The sequence below is a fragment of the Acartia tonsa genome, chromosome 10 (genome assembly GCF_053477335.1).
Source record: "Acartia tonsa isolate MP-2025a chromosome 10, ASM5347733v1, whole genome shotgun sequence".
NCBI classification, from domain to species: Eukaryota; Metazoa; Arthropoda; class Copepoda; order Calanoida; family Acartiidae; genus Acartia; species Acartia tonsa.
The window spans coordinates 19,614,167-19,637,964 of record NC_137269.1 but is presented as its reverse complement, the minus strand read 5'-3'; the positions used below and the strand labels follow the sequence as shown (position 1 = coordinate 19,637,964).

Sequence of the window (23,798 nt, the reverse complement as noted above, 5' to 3'; positions counted from 1 at the left end):
CTAATCGATCGGATATTGATGCGTTTCGAATCTATACTGGAATAGTTATTTCTCGCATCGTATTCGGCACCTCGGGGCTAAAAAAAACTGGTTTTAATCTTATAATTGTACATTCTATATCCGCGGAAAGTGGTTTATAATACGATGCTAGACATAGTTTTTTCGTATGGATGAGAGCCGGTTTCTATCCACAAGATTCGAATGAATACGAGAAAATTGTTTAAACTTTCTTATCCCCTTCCCTTTTTGCTTAAAATTATTTAAATTATCCTATTTTGCCTTTATATTTATCGTGTTCGGCAATGTTTATCTTTTTATGGCAAATTGAAAACATTTTTCTACAAAAATAATTTGCAGATGTTCTACAAGTCTTTGCATCCCTCGTATTCATTCATTTTTTTCTATTTCCTTTTCTGACTCTCCATTTATTCTCCATTTACTCTCTCTCTCTCTCTCTCTCTCTCTCTCTCTCTCTCTCTCTCTCTCTATCTGTCTGTCTGTCTCTCCCTCTCTCTCTCTAACTTTCCCTCTCTCTCTCCCTCCCTCCCTCTCTCTATCTCTCTATTTAACAAACAGACAGACAGTGTGAGGGATACTAAGGTGTATAAAACATGCTGTGCATGATAATTTCAAATTTTCCTGCCCTTTATAATTTACCTTTTCAGAGGTCATTCCTAAAATGTTTTGCCTTTAAATATTCTTGTTTTGTTATCTGAATGAGTAACCTTTAGGGATACAGGGATATTTTAATAGAAGAAAAAAGTAATCTTACCCCCAAGTTCTGTCTGTTCTGCTTGATGATTACATAGGTGAGGCCGAGGGTTAAATAAAATTAAATTAACAACCTACCTATTGTAGGCATTGCATTTTTTACTTTTTGGTGATTTTTCTTCATTTTCTTATCCAATTATCCCAAATAATCTCTACAAACAAAATTGGACATTTATTTTCTAACCTCAACGATCAGGGTTAACAAAATATCCTTAAGATTGTACAATTAAACACTGATGACAAGTTTTAGATTTAGGTAAATTACTGTTTTTTTTATAGAGCAGTGGCACTAATAGAAATTTTAGAAAGATTAAATGCACTGTTTGGTTGAGACTAAAGAGTATTTCAATTTTTGGCGGTTTTCCTCAAGTGCCTTACCAAGTAAAGAATTCCCTTTATTGATTTTAATATGAATTTTAAATATGCGGGATTATTTTTCTGGTTTTAATTGACACCTTAGGCTAGGTTAGGTTGTAATGGGTTCAGGGTAACCCCACAGGGTTAGGACAATAACTATTTCTATAACTTCAAAAATATAAATAAAGAGAATATTTTGTGATACATTTAGAAAAGGTAATGTTTAAATATTACTAAGTTGATCAATATGAACATAAAAAAATTAATAAATAATCATCACCCTTCTTGTATAAAGAAAAGGCTACCGTTAAAAACACATTTAACTGGCTATTCCTGAGATTTATTGCAGCATAGTCTCTATCCGTGAGAGTAATGATATTGACCAGCGCATATTTTTGCATACTAAAAGTGCAGAGTAACAAAACTTTATCACAATTAGGTGGCCTCGAATATTTGTTTTGGAGTGAGCCTTCTCAAAACTGAGGTGAATTCTTAAAAAACTTTTGCCAGACTAAAATCAGTTTGCCTCACTAAAATTTTAGTGGGGCAAAATTATCCCCTCTAAATTTTTAGTTTGCCTCACTGATTTTAGTGGGGCAAACAGATTTTAGTGAGGCAAAAGTTTTTAAAGAATTCACCTCTGCAGTCGAGCAATCCCCCCCTTTTTGTGAAATATATTAAAATAGTGAGACGTAGTTTGTTTGTTTATTGCTTGAAATTAGGTAAGGTTTAAAAAAAACATCAAAGTACCAGTAGGTATTTTCCCTGAAGAGTAGAGCCCAATTGGTTCAGTGGTTACTGAGATCTTAAGCTTCAGACGGACAGTCAGACATCGTTCTACTTTGTATCATAGATAAAGGAGATGTCTAATTTGCAGTTACTTGTGCATTACTACCCTAAGAACGACTAACAATTTCTTCAAAATATTGTAGCCCCCTAAACTCTCGTGTTCTATTGCAATTTCACAGGCCGCATAAAAATTTGATAAAGTCATTTCTCATCCCAAAATTTAATTGCATAAATATTAGGGAGTTCCAACAAAAAAGCATAATAATCAAACTTAAAACTTATTTTTGTTTTAAACAATGAAGAAAATCATTATAGCCATATAGCCTAATACCTGCCTTGAACTATTACTAAATTTCTCTAAAATTCTGGAACAACCAAACCAGCTTAAGTTTGCTATTTATTGTAATATTTGTAAAAACACTAATAAAATTTCTTTATGAGGTATAAGTGCAGCAATCGAAATTCAGCATTTTGACTGATCATTTTGAGGGACTCAGAATATATGTTTTAAGCTTAGACAGATTTTTCGTGGTTTTTTAAATTCGTATGATTAAAAAAATTACGGTGTATCGCCTTCTTGTTATTTGGGAGAGGCTGGGTTTGAGTCTTGACGACAACGTCATACCTAGAGATGTTAAAAGGTTGCTATTTAAGAAGCAAAATTGTTGAAGTACCTGTTATTGCAAGGCATTATCCTAGTTCTTTCAACGTCTAAGTTAATTCTATTATTACAACTATCAATGCATATTTTTAAGAAGTTATTTATTGCGAAACTTTGGCCGTCATAATTTTGAAATTACAGATGTACAATTCATGGTTACAAGATATTAAGCTATAATGGTAATTTATCGCATCATATTATAGACAGCTTACCATGGATATCAAGAAAATAAATTTGATGGTTTTTATTTTAATTTTCGTGGAATATTTAATTTATTTGCCTTTAATGGTACAAATGACAAATAATCAGTGATATAAAGACCAAAGTATGTTAAAAATCAGCTATGTGACGTGACGCCATAAAAATGAGGGGGATGAGAGAAGAAGTGGGAAAGAAAACCCAAAAAACAGATGGATAATCCCTCATTTTTATGACGTCACATAGCTGATTTTTAACACACTTTAGTCTTTGTCTTCAGGGAGGGAAGCGAAACTGGGCTGTTTATTACACAAGTCCTTAAAGTCTTATTTTTCTTATTCGTTGGTCGTACTACGTTCGAAACTTCTATTGAATTTTGATTGGTTGATTCATTTAGTTGGGTGTCCAAACTTTTTAACAACTAATTTTAATCTACAGAAGGTGTTATTTTGTTAATCATCATTGGGGATATACATTAATTTATCGGACATTGTCTTATCCCTTAAGATCCCTGCAAATATTTCGGTTGTAGTTTAAATGGTAGGTCCGGCTCTCAGGCATATCTCAAATTTGGCGAACTTAAAACTTTGCAACGCCTTAATAGAAATTAATTTTTTCTATTTAGAATATTTACATTCCATATTAAAATGCACTAAAAATTATTAAAATATTTCATTTTGTACAGCAAAAACGTTAATTTGATTTTAAAAATTAGCGATGGTATCGGAGACAACTTCGCAGGAAACTAAATAAATTACACCTCTGATGACTTTAGAGTTTAAGTTTTTAGTAGCGAATTTACTCTATGTTTAACCCTAAACGGTCGGTACCCTTCCGGACGGATGGACAGACGGACGAATGGGCAGTCAGACGGACGGACGGACGGACTGACGCACAGACAGACAGACGGACAGACAGACGGACGGACGGACAGACGGACGGACAGACGGACGGACAGACAGACAGACGGACAGACGGACGGGCAGACAGACGGACATTTCGAATTATAGAGTAGACGGACAGAGGGACGGAAGGACAGACGGACAGACAGAAGGACGGACAGACGGACGGACGGACAGACAGACGGACGGACGGACGGACAGACGGACGGACGGACAGACGGACGGACAAGCGGACGGAAAGACGGACGGAAAGACGGACGGAAGAACAGACGGACGGACAGGTGGGCGGACAGACGGGCGGAGAGACGGATGGACAGATGGACAGATAGACGGACGGACAGACGAACAGACGATCAGACGGACAAACGGACAGACGGAAGGACAGACGGACGGACAAACAGACAGACGGGCAGACGGACGGACAAACAGACAGACGGGCAGACGGACGGACAAACAGACAGACGGGCAGACGGACGGACGGACATTTCGAATTATAGAGTAGCTTCGCTACTAAAAACCAGAAGGGGGGAGGTGGCATTTAAGTCCCCCCCCCCCCAATGTTAAGGGGTTATTGAATTATTTTATGAAATAGGGATATGGTTTCATCAAATAAATTTATTAATGATAATAAAACAAGGATGACAACATCCATAAGTAGCGAAGCACAAAAAAATCGTAGAGGGGAATGTGTACAAGTAGATTTAAGGAGTATTTTTAAAATGAAGAATAGATTTTTCGGAGAAAATAAACACGAAACCTTGTTTTATTTTGTACAATGACGACATAAAAGATGCTCATAACATTGGGAAAAATTATTTTGATTCTGATATTCAAAAAAAAGTTTGAAAATTGGACACCAAAGAAATGGGGAAACATATAAAACATATAAAAATAGCCAAAAACCTGCTAAAAGGCAGTCTTACTGCTATGTTTGTTTTCTTAAAACGACAGAATATTTAATTTTGATATCTAGAACTGAAAAAGTTTTGAAAATCGGACAATAAACACCAAAGATATGGAGAAAAATGTGAAAAATATAAAAATAGCCTAAAACCTACAAAAAGGCAGTCAGACCGTCATGGTTGTTATCTTTAATTGACGGGAAATTTAATTTTGATATCTGTAAATGAAAAAATTTTGAAAATCGGACCATAAACACCAAAGATATGGAGAAAAAATAGAAAAATTTAAAAATAGCCTAAAACCTGCTAAAAAGGAGTCCGACTGGCATCCATGTTTTATACTTGATTATACTCCATATTAAAAAGATTGTTGACAAGAAATTTCATCCTTCTATCTTAAACAGGAGCCGAGAAAATCGTTTCCCCTATTCTTTCTCAGATAGACGGACAGACATTTCAAATTATAGAGTAGCTTCGCTACTTACTAATTAGGGGGGCAGCAGTTCTGACACTTTTGCGTAAACAGGGAGCATAGGCTTTATCTTAGGAGTGAGAGGATGGGTTATTAAAAAAAAAAGTTTAGTTTTGGGGTGTATTTTCCTTATATTTAAATTTTTTTGATAGGTCTCCAGGTTCAGGTGCTGCAGGCTGGAAGGTCACTTCTGGACAGGTGTAAATGAAAAAAAAAATTGTTTGAAGAGTTAGAGATCAACTTATTAAACCAAATATTCATCTTTTGGGATTTTATGAGCATATATGAAGAAAAAAAAACAGCCTCCAGGTTCAGGTCCTGCAGGCCTCCAGGTGAATTCTGGACAGGTAAAAACAAAAAAATTTTTAATTTTGAAGTTAGAACAAAACTCATTAAACAATAGTTGCTACTTTATGGATGGTATGAACTAATTTGATGAAAAATTTGAAATCAGGCTCCAGGTTCAGGTAGTGCAGGCCTCCAGGTAAATTCTGGACGGGTAAAAATTGAAAAATTTGAGTTTTAAAGTTAGAGCATAAGTTTTTTAACAAAAGTTGCTACTTTATGGATAGTATTAACTCATGTGAAGAAAAATTTGAAATCGGGCTTCAGGTTCAGGTACTGCAGGCCTCCAGGTGGATCCTGGACAGGTAAAAACTTAAAATTTTTACTTTTGAAGTTAGAACAAAACATACTTAACAAAAGTTGCTACTTTATGGACAGTATTTACTTGTTTTTACTTTTAAAGTTAGAGCATAACTTCTTAAACAAAAGTTACTTTATGGATAATAGGTATTAACTCATTTGAAGAAAAATTTGAAATCAATTACAAATTTTTCTTTAAATTATTTAATACTATACATAAAGTAGTAACTTTTGTTAAATAAGTTTTGTTTAAACTTAAAGGTATTATTTTTAGTTTTTACCTGTCCATAATCCACCTGGGGGCCCGCAAGAACCTGGAGCCCGATTTAAAATTCTTCTTCTAATGAGTTAATAATATCCATAAAGTAGCAACTTTTGTTAAATAAGTTATGCTCTAACTTCAAAAGTAAAATTTTTCAGTTTTTACCTGTCCAGAATTCACATGGAGGCCTGCAGCACCTGAACCTAGAGCCCGATTTCAAATTTATCTTCAAATTGGTTAATACTATCCATAAAGTAGCAAATTTTGTTAAATAAGTTATGCTCTAACTTCAAAAGTAAAAATTTTTAGTTTTTAACCTGTCCAGGATCCAGCTGGAGGCCTGCAGTACCTGAACCTGGAACTCGATTTCAAATTTATCTTCAAATTGGTTAATCCTTATACTAAAGTAACAGGGTGTTTGTCTGTTTGTCTGTACCTAAGGATCTCGCTAACCACTGAACTGATCAGGTTCTTCTTAAAAGGGTATATTCTCATAGGTCCCGGGAAGGTTTTTAACTATTTTGGGGGAGGGTACCACCACCCTCCCAAGAGAAATCACAAAAAATCGAAATTTTTTTTACGTTTCTTAATTTTAGAAAGAGAGTTAAACGCAAATATAAATGTCAAAAGCAACATAGACATATTTTAAATATAAAAAAAAACATTTAAAGTGCCATTAGAGGCCTCTAGGGGCGTAGCCGCTAGTACTAAAGTAGCAACTTTTGTTAAATAAGTTATTCTCTAACTTTAAAACTGAAAATTTTTTGTTTTAACTGTCCAGGATCCACCTGGAGGCCTGCAGTACCTAAACCTGGAGCCAGATTTCAAACAAATTTTTTTTTCATTTATACCTGTCCAGAAGTGACTTTCCAGCCTGCAGCACCTGAACCTGGAGACCTATCAAAAAAATAGATATAAGGAAAATACACCCCAAAACTAAACTTTTTTTATTGAATAATCTATTCTCTCACTCCAAAGACAAAGCCTATGCTCCCTGTTTACGCAAAAGTGGCAGAACTGCTGCCCCCCTTAACAAAATTCACCTAGAATTGCCCTCTGGCACATATCTTATAACCACAAAGGCTCTAGCTACTTATAAAAGCGGGAAGTTTGTAAATATTTTACTCAAGACACTAAATCGTTACAATTTTCATGAGAAATACGCATTTTATAAGGCATACAAAACGCTCTAATTTTCGTTCTATTTAACGTAATTTTGTAATTTTTTTTGCTGGTTATTTCATTTTACATATACTTTTATCATTTTATCAAAAAAAAATTTATCTTTTTTCATCATTTTTTGGAGAAATTAATGCTTAAACTAAGGGTATCTTTAAACGCAAAATTGACGCACTCAAAGGGGTTTATTATTTCTTAATTTTAATAAGTGACTTTTCAGCTTAATAAAATTGAATGTACTTTTTATTTCATCAATTTATCTTAAATAGAACGAAAGTTATAATCATTTTATTGTCTACAAGATATATGCTTTGAGTAAAAATCAACATAATTGTCAGTAAAAACGTCATATTTATGCATATTTACACAGTAAATAAATTTTAAAATTGTATTTTACTGTAATGAATAACTTAAGGGGGTTGTATGAAATATCAAAAACCTAAAAAAAACCTAATTTGGTTAAATTAGTCCAAATAATGATTGATTTAGTACAGTACGTATGAATAAGTTGTCAATTTCCTACCAGAGTCCTTGTGATAACATAACTCCTCATTTTAACAACAACCAAACATGGAAGCCAACATCCATATAAGCAAAGCTCTTAAATGGTAGGACAAACGAACATTAACACTTGTAGAGTGTCAGAACTTAATAAGCAGAATTTTAAACATAAGTCAATATAAAGTTGATACACTTTCTAAATTATACCTAATTTTTATAGGAATCAACATGTAAAGTTTGAAATTGATAGGACAATTCTAACCTGTTTAAATTAACCGGAATAGCTAACTGTCCCAGAATAAAATAAACTCACATACAGACGGACAGACCATAATTATAGAAAAGCATTGCTTTTAAAAAAACTAATATGTATTTACTCACTGACAGTAAAAAACTGATTCGTTTTCCAATATTTTTTACAAAAGCAGAAAAAAAGTTACAATGACAAGCTGACAGACATCTAAATTATAGATAAAATTCGCCAACAATTTCAAGATCCATATTTCAACTCCATTTATACCTGCAAACATAATTTACATTGATGCGAATACATTCAAACACATGCGACGCATGTGAATTAATTGATACTTTATCTAAAGTCGCTTGTAATAAAAGATTTAAATATATCTATGTATATAAAATACATTAATATAGAGATTTTTATTTTTGTTTAAATTTTAATTATTGGTGGTGTTTAAACCACTTTTTTGAACAACGCCCCCATAAAACGTTTCCATGTATAAATTGAAGAAAAGTACATTAAGCTATTAAGTACATCGATTAAGTATTTCTTTTCTTCATAGTATTTAAATTAATTTTTGAAACAAACTTAGAAAAAAAGCTTTTGAGATTTTAATAATCATTAATTAATTCTTTAAAAAAAAAATAATTTAAATATCTGAAAATTTGCCGTTAGTTCTTAGTTGGTATAAAACAAAATAATTTAGAGTAGCGGGGCTACTCTATTACTATTAATATTACAGAAATTTTACATGAGAATTAAAGTAAATATCATAAGATTAGCACCAGTTTTGTTAGCTCAGGCATTCGGAACCTTGTTATTACTAATTATCCACGGAAAGATGTCTATAATACGATGTGGTAAATTACTCAACAAAATTTATTTAGGATCTACAATTTTGATATACAAGATACAAAATATATTTGTTTTATTTAATGAAAAAAATATATTTCTTTTATTTCATGAAAAAAATATTTTCTACTTTTCATCCCTTTTGTCCTTGTTAACACAGTATAAACTTTGTACAGCAGAGAAAGAGTGGGCAATGACAATAGTCCCCAAAGTTATTAGGTTGAGTGTTCACACTTTTCAACCACAAATTTTAATCTACAGAAGGGGTTATTCTTAGTATCATCATAGGGCTGGGGATGTATATTAATTTATCGGCCATTGTAGTATCCCTTTAGATCCACTACTGTATACCCCTTCTAATATAATTTGCTTTTGTGTATTGATGAAACAATATGCTGATGTGATAATATGCGGAAATGACCGCACACCGTTTAATTGGTACTTTCCCCCCCAACGTACTTGTTTCACTACGCCTCCCACAGTACAAAACTGTATAAAAAGTCGTCAGAAATTAAGAACTAAAAATCATGAGATATTTGATCATGCAGGTAATGCGTGGACCTACCAGATTCCCCACAACCAATATTTCACCCCCTTTGTATATGATTTTATACATAAAAGTATGATTAAAAGTTTTTGGTCAAAACAAAATGTTTTTCAAGACAAAGTTTCATTAGACCATTAAACTTTTCATAGGGAAACCGTTTCTTTACTGAAGACAGCCTGTTATAAACTTTATAGTTTGTCTGTCTATGTGTTAATTAAGATCTTTAAACGGCATCAGGAAAGACATATTTCAAAATTACTACGAAGCGTTGTCCCCCAAAATTACAAAACCTTAACGAATATTCTTTGATAACAATTTATTTTAAAAGGTTTTTTATTTTTATTTTATCCATTTATATCATTAATAATATAAGGGGAAAATTAAAAATAGTTCCTTATTTGCCAAGTGTAACGCCAATTGACCCCAAACTTTTCAAACAATAAATTACAGAAGGGGTTTTTGTTTGTTATAAATGGTTGTCTTCAATTAATATTCCATGGTTGTTTCCCTCAAGATCCCTTAAGATAACACATCCCATTGGTTTATAAACACGTTTTTTTGGAAGGGGTGGGTGTGGTAAAATAAAGAAAACTACCAACAATATAAATATGCTTAATATGGGGAAATTTGCAAATATACTTTAGAAAAAGGGATTCTTGGTATAAAAGTAAGTTAATTTAATTTAAGTTTTTTTTTAAAGTCAGTGTGTTTACTCTATAATTAATAATTTTGTCTTTTTAATATTTACAGGATAAGTTCCTACACTTGATTTAATAAATGTTAATTACAACAAGGACGAAAACAGCCATAAAAGTAAAGCTCTGAAACAGTAGTACAAACGAACATTAACTCTTTTTTAGAAAAAAATTCGCTTTTTAAAAAAAAACTAAAAATAAGCACTTCATGTAAATAGAAAGAGCTTTGCTTGTCGCTCCTTAAAAAAATATATTTAATTTCAACTTAAATTTTCTAATGAACTGTTTAACTTAATTTTTTTATACTCGAAATAGAATTAATATGCAGGGATATGTTAATGGATAATATATTATTTTACAACTATAAAAAATAAATTTATCTTCCATTGTTCCATCCTTTATTACTGCTTCGAAATTCCCATCTTTTACTTTTTGTCTTAAATTTAAGGACAGTTAGATAAAAATAATGACCTTTTTTGGCTACTGAATTTTTCGTCGCATAGCTACTCTACAATCAGTAGTTTGCGGAAGGGAGATGTAGAGTGGTGTTAACACCCTTCCGAAACTTTAAATTGCCTTCCTTACCCTTTTTCACCCGTGAATGGTTTCAAATCCCACTGGTGAATCTTTGTGCACGCCACTGTCTAAACTGATGTAAATCTGTCGGTAAATATTTTTACAAGTGTTAAAAATGTGCTTTTAATATTAATTGCTTTTAGACATTATATTTCCTTAATACACCTTCTTAAGACTTTATTTGACTAATTGTATGTCAGCTACTGCTTTTTCTTCATCTTAACAATAATAAAGAAGTTGTATCAACTTTTTTTTTTATAGCTAGCCGGTTCTTTTAGTAAGTAGTAGATGTAAAATTTTTCATAGAATTCAAATATGCAATCGGTTTTTTTGTAGACCTCTTATTTTTTAAGTAATTTAAGTTTTAAAAAAAAATAATTAAGTCGGTTTTAAGGTACTAAAACGCAACAAAATAAAAGAAGAAAATGGTCAGTAAGAACAAAAATAGTAAGATCTTTAATTTGACACCTTACTTTTAAAATTCTGTTGAGTAATTATTGAAAAAATCTATTTTTTTAACCTCGGTATAATAAAAACTTTAGACCTAAATATTTTCTCAAACAGACATAAAAAACATGGGTTCATATATACCATTAGAATCAGAAAAATATTACGAATCCATTGTAAGCAAAATTGAAAAAAATTAAAAAATTAAAAAATTACAGAAATGGCCAATTATTTTTTTTGTTCAGACAACACTATTGTCTTCCCTTTTTTACCCCCTCTTTACCCCCTTCCCATTTTTATACTCAATTGAAGAATTAAGACGTTGCCTGTACAACATAATATGATATTTTCATATAATTCCTTTTATTGTAGTTTATATACTATATTGTAAACTTTTTTTTTCAATTTTGCTTACAATGGATTCGTAATATTTTTCTGATTCTAATGGTATATATGAACCCATATTTTTTTATTTGTGAAATAATAAAATTAAGTTCAAAGTTTTTATTCTCGTGGGTTTAAAAAAATCGATTTTTTCAATAATTACCTGACAGAATTGAAAAAGTAAGGTGTCAAATTAAAGATCTTACTATTTTTGTTCATAATGACCATTTTCTTTCTTTTTTTTGTTGCATTTTAGTACCTTAAAATCGACTTAATTTTTTTTTTTTTTAAACTTAAATTACTTAAAAAATAAGAGGTCTACAAAAAAACCGATTGCATATCTGAATTCTATGAAAAATTTTACATCTACTACTTACTAAAAGAACCGGCTAGCTATAAAAAAAATAGTTGATACACCTTCTTTATTATTGTTGTGCTGCTTATGGATATAATTGTTCTTCTTTGGGGTTAATCGTTTTTTTTTCTTGAATTAACCAAAAAGATATTTTTGTCAGATACCTTTTCAATTAATTTACTACACAACTTTCATTAAAATACCCTAAATCCACAAACTTTTAGTTTAGTGGTACTATTTTGCTATTCTAAATTGAAAAGTAAAATTGGACATATCTTTCAAGTGAGATTAATATATTAGCTCTGGGTTTAAATAATTTGGTTTGTAGTGTTTTTGTTTATTAAGTTCTCGTGAACAGATATGTTATTCTTAATAATCAAATATAAGGAACCAAATTACCAAAAAAAAAAATTCTTCATTTTAATTTAATTACGTTTTTTAATAAACCATAGAGTGGCTACACTACTACTGTAGTTACTTTATTTATTTTTTCAAATGTTTTAAGATTATATTCTGTTGGTTGAAAATAAGTTGGCTATCTCTGGAGATAATCAAGGCTTGAGTTATCTTTTCTGACCAAATTTAGGACATCCCGGCCACCTAATCTGATCCTTTTATTTTATTTACTGCCATACCATTTTCACATACTAGTTTTTATATATACATTTTACATAAAAGGATATAATATTTGTGGATATTATGTCAGGGGATATTTAGTCGTCAATTTAGGTTCCTCATTTGTTGGTCACTACTTTTTCCAAGGAAGGGATAGGATAAAAGCATATTAGCCAACTGGAAGGCCATTTTATTAAAGAAGGCGAAAATATGGTGCAACATCCAAAAAATAATATATCGATTCATGCATATTGTATATGGAGCTGAAACAATGTCAAATTCGTTCATTAGTAGCGAAGCTTTCAGTATTCCATAGAGAGAAAACATACATAACATTGACTTTGACTAAAAATGAATCTTTGTTGAATTAGAAGGTTAGAACCACATTATTAAGAAGCGAAGCTACTCTATGGTTCTTATGCCTGTTTATCATAATTTATGAAACTTATAGAAGATGATTGGGTTCAAAGTCATTAGTATGTCTATAATTTTAAAAAGTAAATACATACTCTGCTATTGCTAAAAATTAAATGATAGTGTGAAAACTAGGCATGTTCAATGATTTATTCACAATTCCTGTTAAAACTTTACATACTCGTTTTATCTGAACATTACTTTATTACTTAGAAATAATCATTTTGCTCCTTCTCGCGAAATCTGAGTAACCGACTGTCAGACAAAACATTGTAGATTAGGTTTGCAGCTATAATAATAAACATACTAAAATGATTAAGATTATTCCAACATAAATTTTTATTACAAAAATGTGTAGCTTTTTTAAGCTAGAGCTGATTAGAGTGCTTATAACTTTCAAATTAAAATCTAAACTTAACTATGTCCATCCTATCTTTAAACTTTCAAAATTTCTTATACAATAAACTAAAGATATACTAGAAGTAAAGTTACTTTCCTCCTTTAGGAGATATGTTTATTACTCAGATGCTATTAGAGATAACATGATAAGAAAGTTTAAAGCGTTTTGAAAATATTTATTTTTAATTGTTTGAATGAGATTTCATTCTAACGATTAATGAGTATTTAAGCTGTTTGTCTGTTTTTACGATTACTAAATTTAGGATAACCAGGAAAATATGTTTGAAGTAATCAATTTTGTTTAAACATTAGTAACTTGAATTTAATTTTTGTGCTTGTTTTTTTTTAACGTGGTTGTCCTTGTTCTTTCTTGAGGCTAATAATAATCTACTTTTATATCTTCAGCTTTTATGATGTCTTTCTAAGTTTAGATTAGAGTTGTAATCATATAAAACCAGGAAGATTACATCCATAATTACCCCTACATTCTTGAATAAAACAGACACTATCATTGATTTTCTGTGTGTTTGGTTGTCTATCTAACGTCAGAACTGTTCAAAAAAATACTCTACACTTCAAGGAAGCTTCATATTTTTCTTTAGCACATCTTAGACTTTTTTTGCTTAACATGTTATAAAAATCGAATAGAATTGAAAGTAAAAGGGGGGAAAATAAGTGAATGTAATTTAGTCAATACTTTGAGCCCTGTACCAATCAATTTGGTAACTAAGATCCCTAAAAAAGATGTTTACTTGTTATAGAGTTGCTTTGCTTCTTACAAGATTGTCGTCATTCTAGTTCATAAAAGACGGGAACTTTCTCACACATAGATATAGCTGAAAATTGATTGCCTATTTCTTCCCTAATTTCCAAAGTTGTTGTACAGCAGATAATCCAATTATTGCAAACGCTATATTCAGCTACTCCGGTCAAAGGGAAAAGCAATATAATGTGTAAACGATTTATACATTATACATTCAAAATTTAAATTTTTCAAATTTAGATTTTTTTGAAGTTTAAAGCTTTTTTAGCTTGTAGTAAATATTGAGATATGACACGGAAGCTAGGTACACTTTCGGAAACTAAAATTTAGCACATCTGAATATAATTTTAGTAGCAAAGCTACTCTACAAATACTCCACAAGATATACATATTGATGCTTATCGCGATCTGTAATGCTCCTATTCACAGTGGCTTGCGGTAAGGGGCAAAGTGGAAAGGGATGTCAACACCCCTACGAAATTTAAATCAGAAAGCCTACAATCCTCATAATTCATTCACGAACGGTTTCACAACCCATTTGATGAATCGCTGTGCACGCCACTGCTCTTACATGTTTTGTTATTGTCTTCCATTCTTCTTTCTTTCTCCCTTCTCTGTTTCTGTATATCAGTCAAGGCGAATAATATTCTAAAATATTTTTCTTTTGATTAATTTATGAAAAGTTGATAATAAAAAAAAGAATTTGTTACCGAATCGCATGATGTAATTATTTTCGATATAGAATCAGAGAGTATATGTAATTAAAACACAAAAGATAATTATGTCCATAAGTAGCGCAGCAAGAACGAGGTATATATAATGTTCATTGTTTGTGTCTGTGATTATTATGTGGATTGGTCTGTAAGGCGCTTGCAGAAGATTTGCATACTGCAAAAGTAAAATAATTGCTATATAATTTACTGAAAATAATTATTTTTGTTTAAAAAAAAAATGTGTCATAAAACTCAAGAAACTAATAAGGTATTAATGAAAAGAAAGTGTTAAGCATATCTTATTTGAAAGAAACACAGCTTTCTTACGATAAATTGTTTCACACAAACAGACTTGCAGACCATGAATTATAGAGTAGCTTCGCTACTATTAATAATAGGACAGGAAATTTCTAATTACAACTGAAACCCTTTCAAATAATGAACGTTCCTCCACAGCAGATAAAATATACAAAAATATATTTATCGATTATTCTTACCTGAAATTGTAAGATGTTGGTTTGTCCATCTCACAAGTATTTATAAACGCCTGATTAGATTAGCTGGTTTTTTTTCGGGGAAGCTTCACAGAAGCAATTTTAGATAGTCAACAATATTTCGCAACGAGAAAACACCCTTTTTATAAAATCTCGGTGCTTTAGCAAGTTGCAGTCCTTCCCCCTTTTCATCCCCTCCATATGAAATCATCATAATCCTTTTAACGGAAAAGAAAATATGGGGGAAGGGGATGGGGTTGAGGTGGTTAATGAAAATTAGAAAATTAAAAGAGTTTATGCAATGCAAAAAATATTACACATCTTGTATGTAATATATTTTCCAAGATTAATCTTGAGGCCTGCTTCACAGAATGTTCGTAGTAGAATATTCAAATGTTCCAGATGTTCCTCCACATTCATACTATATATAAGAACATCGTCCAGGTAAACTAGGCAAAATGCCCTTAATTCAGGACTCAAATCCATTACTCTATCCATCAACTTTACAAATGCACTTGGAGCATTGGTCAATCCAAACGGAAGCCTCTTGAAGCAATATTGCCGTCCATTAGAACAAAATGCTGTATATTTCCTGACAGATTCCTTCAAATGCATTGAATTGTATGCTGAAGTTAGGTCAATAGACGTAAAAATCTTCTTTCCTCCAAGTTTGTCAAACAGCTCACCAATGTTAGGCAAAGGGTAACAGATCTTCTCAGTTATCTCATTTAATGAGCGGTAGTCCAGGACAAAACGGACTTTCACCTCGTTAGTATTTCCAACTTTCTTCTTAACAGCAAAAATTCCAGAATTAAACGGTGAATTACATTCTTCTATCACATCTGTTTCCAACCATAAATCAATCTGTTCTTTTAGTTTCTCTGCATGATGAGGATTGAGCCTAATCATCCTATTCTTGAAAGGTTGAGCTCCAGGAACCAACTGAATATCATACTCCTCCAAAGTACAAGATCCAATATCCGTAGGATCAATCGATAATGCCTTGAAATTCTTTAAAAACAACCCAACTATCCTTCCTTTCAAAGAAACATTATCCTTTAAAAACGGAACTTTATCCAACTTCAATTTATCTTTAATAAAACGAATCTTCTTTAATGTTGTTGACACATCTTCTTTAACCCTGTTCTCTTGCAGCATTGCTATCTTCTCCGCCACAAACAAATTTCCAACCAAAGTACCAGCAGGAACAGATTTCTTAACAGTTTCAAAATTCGTGATTTTAGTCATAATTTTACCGTTCTTTCCCACCTCAGTAATTCCTTCGTTTATCAACAAGTTGTTTCGGCTACAGTAACCTTGTCTAGGAGCTATATAACACAACTGTCCTTCAGGCATATTTCCTTTAGTTGAAACTTCTACCACCACTGTACTCAATGCAGGAATTTCTATTCGATTTTTCAATGAACAAATCCATTTTTGGTCTTGTAACTCAGCTACATTAATCTCAGGTTTCTTAGTTCTTGCTTTCTCCATTTTCTCCAAAACTGTATGAACCAAATTCTTCACTACAATTTTCCGTTTAGCTACTAAATTCACACTGATTCCATGCATCTCAATCCTGTTGCCGTCTTTGGCAAATATCGTCTTCACGTTATTTTTGTTCAACCAATAACTGCCTAGGTTCATAGGTACAGTCATACCGGAAATAACAAAACAATCTTCTTGAAAACTGTGACCTCCAATCTGAAATTCAACATTCCGAACAACACCATCAATCTTGATGCTGGAACCCTGCACGCCTGTTGCTTTCGAATCCGTTTCTTCAATCACACAATCAAGCTTTCTAGCCAACACTTGAGATATCAGGCAGCCTCTTGCATTGCCGCTATCAATTAAAGTCAGGATTTCCATGCCACCAATCTTTGTTGGAACATAGACTTCAGCCGCTCCAGCTGCCATCTCAGAATCTTCATGAAACTTATAAAACAGCTATCTAACTCACACCAACAGTTATGAGGTTGTAACTATCCAATTGTCTATCAAATAACTATCTATCTGTCTACAACAAATAACAAAAAAACTGAATAAAACAATTCACTCACCGACAATATTTCATCCACCAACAGAAAATATCTCCTAATCCACAATCAACAACAGAAATTCTCCGGCCAACAGAAACTCCCCAAACTGTTAATCCACAATCAGTAAACTTCTCTCCGACCAATCTAAAATATTACAAAATTTTAGATGCCAATTGATGGAAAATCACTGTACATAAGAATTAATATTAATATCAATATCTATATAACAAATTTACAAGACTATTTTTCGAATAGCAATATATATAACGGTAATCAAATGGTAACAACATGAAATCATAACAACTCACCATCAAATAAATAATGATGACAGTATCTCCCAATCACCAAAACAAAACACTCTTCTCAGCCAATCTAAAATTAATACAATGATTTTAGATGCCATAAATAAATGTTTCACTGAACCAATAACTTGTAACACAATAAAAGAAATTGTATTAAGAAATATGACATGATCAAACATTATCAATCACCAAGCAGATTAATCTTTCCAAATACCATAAGTTCAATTCATTGAAATTCAATAAAATATTACCTAACAAAACTATTATTGTCAGATTAAACTGAGATGTATAAAAGGTTTAAAAGTCGAAATTCAACTAACTATATATCTCAATACCTGAGAGCACTTTCTTGCGCAGCTTTGCTTCTCTGCGCAGCCCAATTTTCTGCGCATGGCGCGCTCCACTCATTTCAGCTACCTCTATACACCGCCCCATATTGCGCATACCAGCTCTGAGAGACAGTGCAAATTTCTTTGCAAATATGGTCACTCCCCCTTTCTCTCAAACAAAAGAGACAGCTCCCCCATATCTGCGCATACCAACTCTGAGAGGTAGTGCAATATTCGTTGCAAATATGTTCACTCCCCCTTTCTCTTCCAACAAAAGAGACAGCTCCACCATATTTGTGCATACCAGCTCCGAGAGACAGCCCTCCCTTCCTTCATAGAAAGAGACTTCTCCACGATTATATCTAATGCATTATAACAATTTTGCTTCATGAAATTTTAAACTTCATTAAAAATTTTGCTGAATCAACATCACTAAATCGCAATATAATTGTTTTAAAATCGAATACTTTAAATCACAATAACTGACTCATCTTTAAAAACAATTTTCCACATTTCATCAAAATTTAATACTTTTCAAATATCTAATTTCATATTTTTATCAAATTTAATTCAATTTAAAATTCAATTTAATATTTTTCAATAGCAATTTTACAAAATTGTATTCCTAATTCGTTTTTCATTTTCACTTTTTTATTATTCTTATCTCTGTTAGACTCCACAACAGTCTGAAACAAAAATGAATTTTCCTAATTTCAACAAAACATAATCAAAAACTAAATTAATTATTTTGATTTCCATTATAACATAATCTCGTAATTTCATATAGGCTTATAAACAATATGTTATCTTATCATAATTCAAAATAAACCATCAAAATAAATTATCACAAAATTAGAGTCGCTTCGTTCACTCTTTATCATTAATTTTGTTTTGTTGTTGTTTATTTACAATGCGCATAAATCAAAACAATGCCGCGTAACAAGTAAAAATGGAATAAGGTTTTATGATTATAATACATTCAAAACATTAAAACCATAAAATGTCATCTATAATAGCATTATTCCATGCCTCGACTTCCGCTACAAGGTCTTCTTCATAATCGTCTGCCCCTAAACCATCGACATGCGCCACTTCCTTCGTATCCTCCCCTTCTTTCACCTCTCCTTCAATTTCACCAACCAATTTCTTTTTATCCAAACTATTTTCATTCTTTTTAAAACTCTTTTGCCCCGTCTTATAAGGAACAAAAGGCTTGTTTCCCCACCGCAAAAAGTATTTTCCTTTAGGATTAGGCAACTTTTTATCTCTAATATCAAAACAATCCCTCATCATGTGACCCTTTCTGTTACAATAATAACAAATAAATCCACCTTGAATTGCGCCAATTAAAGGAATAAGTTCAGCTGGTCCACCAAATTCATCAGCTAAATCAATTTCACATTGATTTATTTCAAATGACAAATTATCTTCATCACTAACCTGATCAATAGTTACAGGATTTGACTTGGAACCAACGCCACCAACCATCGTCTTAGCCAAAGCCATCTGGTTTGTTGTACATCCTCTAGCCATTGACCCTGAAATTTGATTAAATTGTAGCCCTTTAACAATCAATTGTGCTTTAACTATTAACTCTGTCCGAAACTTCGTTATCATTCGCACTTGTCCGTCACGTTCCAAATCCAATGCAAATTGACGCATCTGATTAGCCAAAAGTGGAGATAAAACCACATTACACACTTGAGAATAGAAATCCATAAACATATCATCAGTTGGTTTCGGATACGCACGTTTCCAGAAAGATAGTATCTTATCAAAAAATGCATCAATCTTATCATTCTCATGTTGCTTAACACTCAAATACGCATCTTTACACACATTTTTCATGTCGGGTGGTAAAAATGTCTCCCGCATCTTACACAAGTACCCCTTTAATGTTAATTGTCTATTCTCCATATCAGCAGGTTTTAGTGTATAACCACAAGCGGTTCTTACACCCACACATTTATCAAACAAAATTTCCTTACACACTTGATGGTTAGTCATATGATAACGTCTAGTAGTCATCCAAAATCTCTCCAAATAATCATCAAAGAAAATCACATCATCGTCAACTGCAAATTCAGGCGCATTTTTTCTGAACTGATCATCAAGTTTAGCACACGTCTCATTGTACCTATGCACATTCTCCTCCCCCTGCGAAACATACAGAGATCCATCTGGTACATAAACAAGAGATTTACACCAACTAACCTGCGAATCACTCAGTCCAGCTTCAAAAAAATTGAGCGTATTAAAATCCTCCGCATCAACTTCAGAAAGGGCTGGCCACCACATAAGAACTCCATTATAGATATTATCCACAGCATCAACTCTAGACAATTCCCAAAGTTTTATGATCTTATCTTCATTTCCCTGCATACCACCAAAAATAGGTCGAGAACCACCAGCAAACAATTTAGGCTTCTCTTCTGATCCTCCAAATCCTCCAGATCCACCAGTCGTCCTCTGCCACGGCATAGAGTTATTTAAACCATTCTGCTGGTTATTCGACCCATTCTGCTGGGTATTCTGCTGGTTATTCGACCCATTCTGCTGGGTATTCGAACCATTCTGCTGGTCATTCAAACTATTCTGCTGGGCAATCTTTTCAAGAATTCGCTGCTGGCCAGTCATAAACTCATTCTCAACGGTCACATCCTCAGTCTTGATATCATTATCAACACTAGGCTCCACCACCTTATTAAGACGATCTTCCAAATCGTCCATCCGAGTAGCCAGTCCAGTAACCGCAGCAACATTAGTATCAACATTATCCGTCAACTCTTGAATTTTCGTCTCCAGTGGCGCTATACGCCCACCCAACTCCGCCGCCACATTATCAATTCTACTCCCAAGAGCATGGATCTCATTAACCAAATGCAAATCCTTCTCATCCTGAGACAACTTCCTCCACTCTTCAATGGTCAATCCCATCGTTCCAACACAAAAAAAAACCTGAACAAACTAAAAAGAAAAGAAATAATACAATTAAAAGAAAATCTGAGCTATAGATTCGTACTACACTACTGCGCCAAAATGACGTATAGTAATAGCAAGAACAAACAGCTAAATATTCTTATAAAGTGTATTAATTCAATACAAGGTTAACATACAATAATAACATTAATATTAAGACAACTGTTCACTTTTATGTTCGTATCCTGTTGCAGAGCAATGACTTGCTCCGAAACCGTGGATACCAGAACTAAAAGCTAAACTATATAATACATGCATTGCTCTTAAGTCAGGAAGAAAGGGACTATACATCACAGTGGCACGGTACTTTTGTGTCCTTTAATGTAACTTCGTATAGCGTCCAGGGAAAAATGACGTCATACAATACAATTGACCAATGATTGGCCAGTTTATATTGTAATTGACCAATGGTAAATTGTATACTGGCCTATCATTGGACATTTGTATTGCATGACGTTTCTCCTTTAAGATCTCACTAACCACTGAACTACTGAGTTCTCCTAGGAAATCTTTACATTGTTATTAGCATGAATAAAGTCTATTCCACTGCCTTTCTCCTCCCGAAATGCTAGGGACGGATAATTCTACACATTGATTTCAGTTGAATATTACTTTAACGTCTATTGTCACATCCCTTTATCCTTTCCATTGAAAAATTTTGCTATTAAATTAATACAATGATATTTGCAAAATTGTAAAAACAGATTATTATTTCGAAGGTGGCTTAAATGGATTATTTAGGGACTATAAATTTTAAGCTTCATATAGATTCTCTAAATTTGTCATTTTAATTGTTAGAGAATATGACATATATAGTTTAAGTTTAATAATTAGTTGGGTTGTTAATAAGTAAAGCATCAAAGTAACTTGACTTGCTTGAATTGAAAAGGTTACCCTTTTAAACAGAGCCATGCAGAAGTGGGGTATATCCACCCCACTGTTAAAATTAAGGGTGGATGAATACACCTACTTAGTGTCCGTCCTCATACACCCCCTAAACAAGGGTCTACACCCCCTTTAATACAGCCAAGGAGTGTGTCATGATAAAAAAATCAACAACTCTCTTAAACTTAAACCTATTAAACAGTTATTATAAAACTTTTGGTCCCAGAGTAATTTACAATTCAACATAATCAATTTTCAACTAAACCTAAATCTAAAGTCAAGAAACATTGCTTTGTTTTGCAAGGATTTCTCGATATCTTAATGGTCAAACAATAAAAGGATGCAACTTACATTAAGTAACATTATACTAAATAATAAATATGCACTTAAAGAAAAAAAACAATACAAAGTCTGAAAAATCAGGTCCACTTTAATTAAAAACCAACGGCTTTTTAATTGTCAAATGGCTATAGCTATAAAAAGTTGTTTTAAATAAACTGTAAAAGTATAAAAAAAATCAATTCTTAGTTTTTTAATGATTAGAAAAAAAAGCTTTCCATAATAAAAAATACTACAATATTCTGTTTTAACATTACTCGAATATAACAAGAGTTGGTAATAAGCAATATTTTCTGTATTGTATAGATACTCTTTAGTATAAAATAGGTGAAAAAAGAAGGGAAAGGGACAGATTTCCAGCTTTTTAAATTGATTTAAATCATCTAAGGTTTATATAAATAGAACTTAAGAATTTGTTAAACTGTAAAAGTTGTAGGGACAATAAAACGAACTTTTGGAGATTTCTTTTTCACTTTCGATAAAGGATATGTTTTTCCCGGAGTAGCTTTAAATATCAAATAACATTTTCAACTTTAAAAAATAGAAATAAATTGCAATAAAAACTCTGTAAAAGGTTAATTTATGAGTTTTATTGTCTTTTCCATCGGTATATGAAATAAGTTTGACATGATTCAAATAAATATCAATGACAGTCCTTATGCCTGGTCAAAGTAAAGTGGCAAAAAAGTGGAGCAATTAATTACCCAGCAGGTGTTCATACCTGGTGTAATCAAAACCTTTACACAGATTGAGATAATTTTATTTATAAAAGGATGGATTTATTAATAAAAGATTAATAAATTAAGACATAGAAACCAATATAAAATTGTAATTTTAATAGGGGCATCGCTTAAATTTTGAAGAAACACTTTATTAATTAAAACTTTTTAGATTCTTAACTCTTAATTTTCTAAGTATTTAATGTTTTTTTTTCTTTTTTTAATGTTGCCTAATGTTATGGGAATCATCATTTTGATAATCAAATTACATCTTATTCATGAAGTTTTTTTGGTAAATTATGTCAAAAATGGCTCCCAATTTAGCTGTGCTTCTAAGGGGAGCTTTGTGTAATTTTGAGTTATTGTTATGTTTCTAATTTTTGATGAATATGCATTCAAATAAAAAGATGTCCGTATGTCTGTAATGCTTTCAGGACAATGGGATTTAACTGGCTTATATATAAGATAGAGTTTAAAATATATATATCTATACTCAAATTTTCAAAATTGAAAAAAATATTTCTAAGAGGATATTATCAAAATTTTAAGCCATGCATGAAAATATGTAAATGTGTGTTATAATAATATTTTCTACAAGCCTATTATTGTTAAAGAGTTGCTTTGTTTTAACTTTCACGCAAAAAAATTAGAATTGTCTTTTACAGACAAATTTAAACATCCCTTTTTAGGTGTGTATTATACTTTTTATAAAATAAGGGGTTTTAATAGCTAAAGGATGTTGTCTTTTTTTCATAATTCATTATTGTTTTACATGCAATGTTTTGTATAGCAGTAATAAAAAAGATGCTTAAAAATTTAATTCTTAAGTAAGTTATGCATGAATAGTTGGTTTCGCGTTGGTATCAGAGACGTCTACCCTCAATAAATTTACTAAGTTTTTCCCAACGCTCTAATACCAACTAAAAGAATCTTTTTAGACTTTGCGCCATTGCTAAAAGTCCTAAGTTTTAACAAATAAGATTATTGTTTACTTGTCATAACTGGGCCCCTAATAAGAATTTTAATCATTGCTTAAAAAAATAAAAAGCTTGGACGTCCTTGGTAACAA

General features: G+C 32.0%; 2 protein-coding genes across 6 annotated transcripts in view; both read right to left on the bottom strand.

Annotated features, from left to right (window-relative positions):
• LOC145330498 (tubulin polyglutamylase ttll-4-like) overlaps positions 1–23,798 on the bottom strand; it is a 436,474-nt gene that overhangs the window by 319,746 nt on the left and 92,930 nt on the right. The window lies entirely within an intron of this gene.
• LOC145330707 (uncharacterized) lies at positions 15,499–17,846 on the bottom strand. The gene is made up of 4 exons (XM_080175373.1): positions 17,485–17,846; positions 16,404–17,320; positions 15,900–16,076; positions 15,499–15,555 (listed from the first exon to the last, which is right to left on the bottom strand). The coding sequence occupies exons 2-4, from the start codon at positions 17,052–17,054 to the stop codon at positions 15,499–15,501; spliced, it is 885 nt and encodes a 294-aa protein (XP_080031499.1). The 5' UTR covers positions 17,055–17,320; positions 17,485–17,846.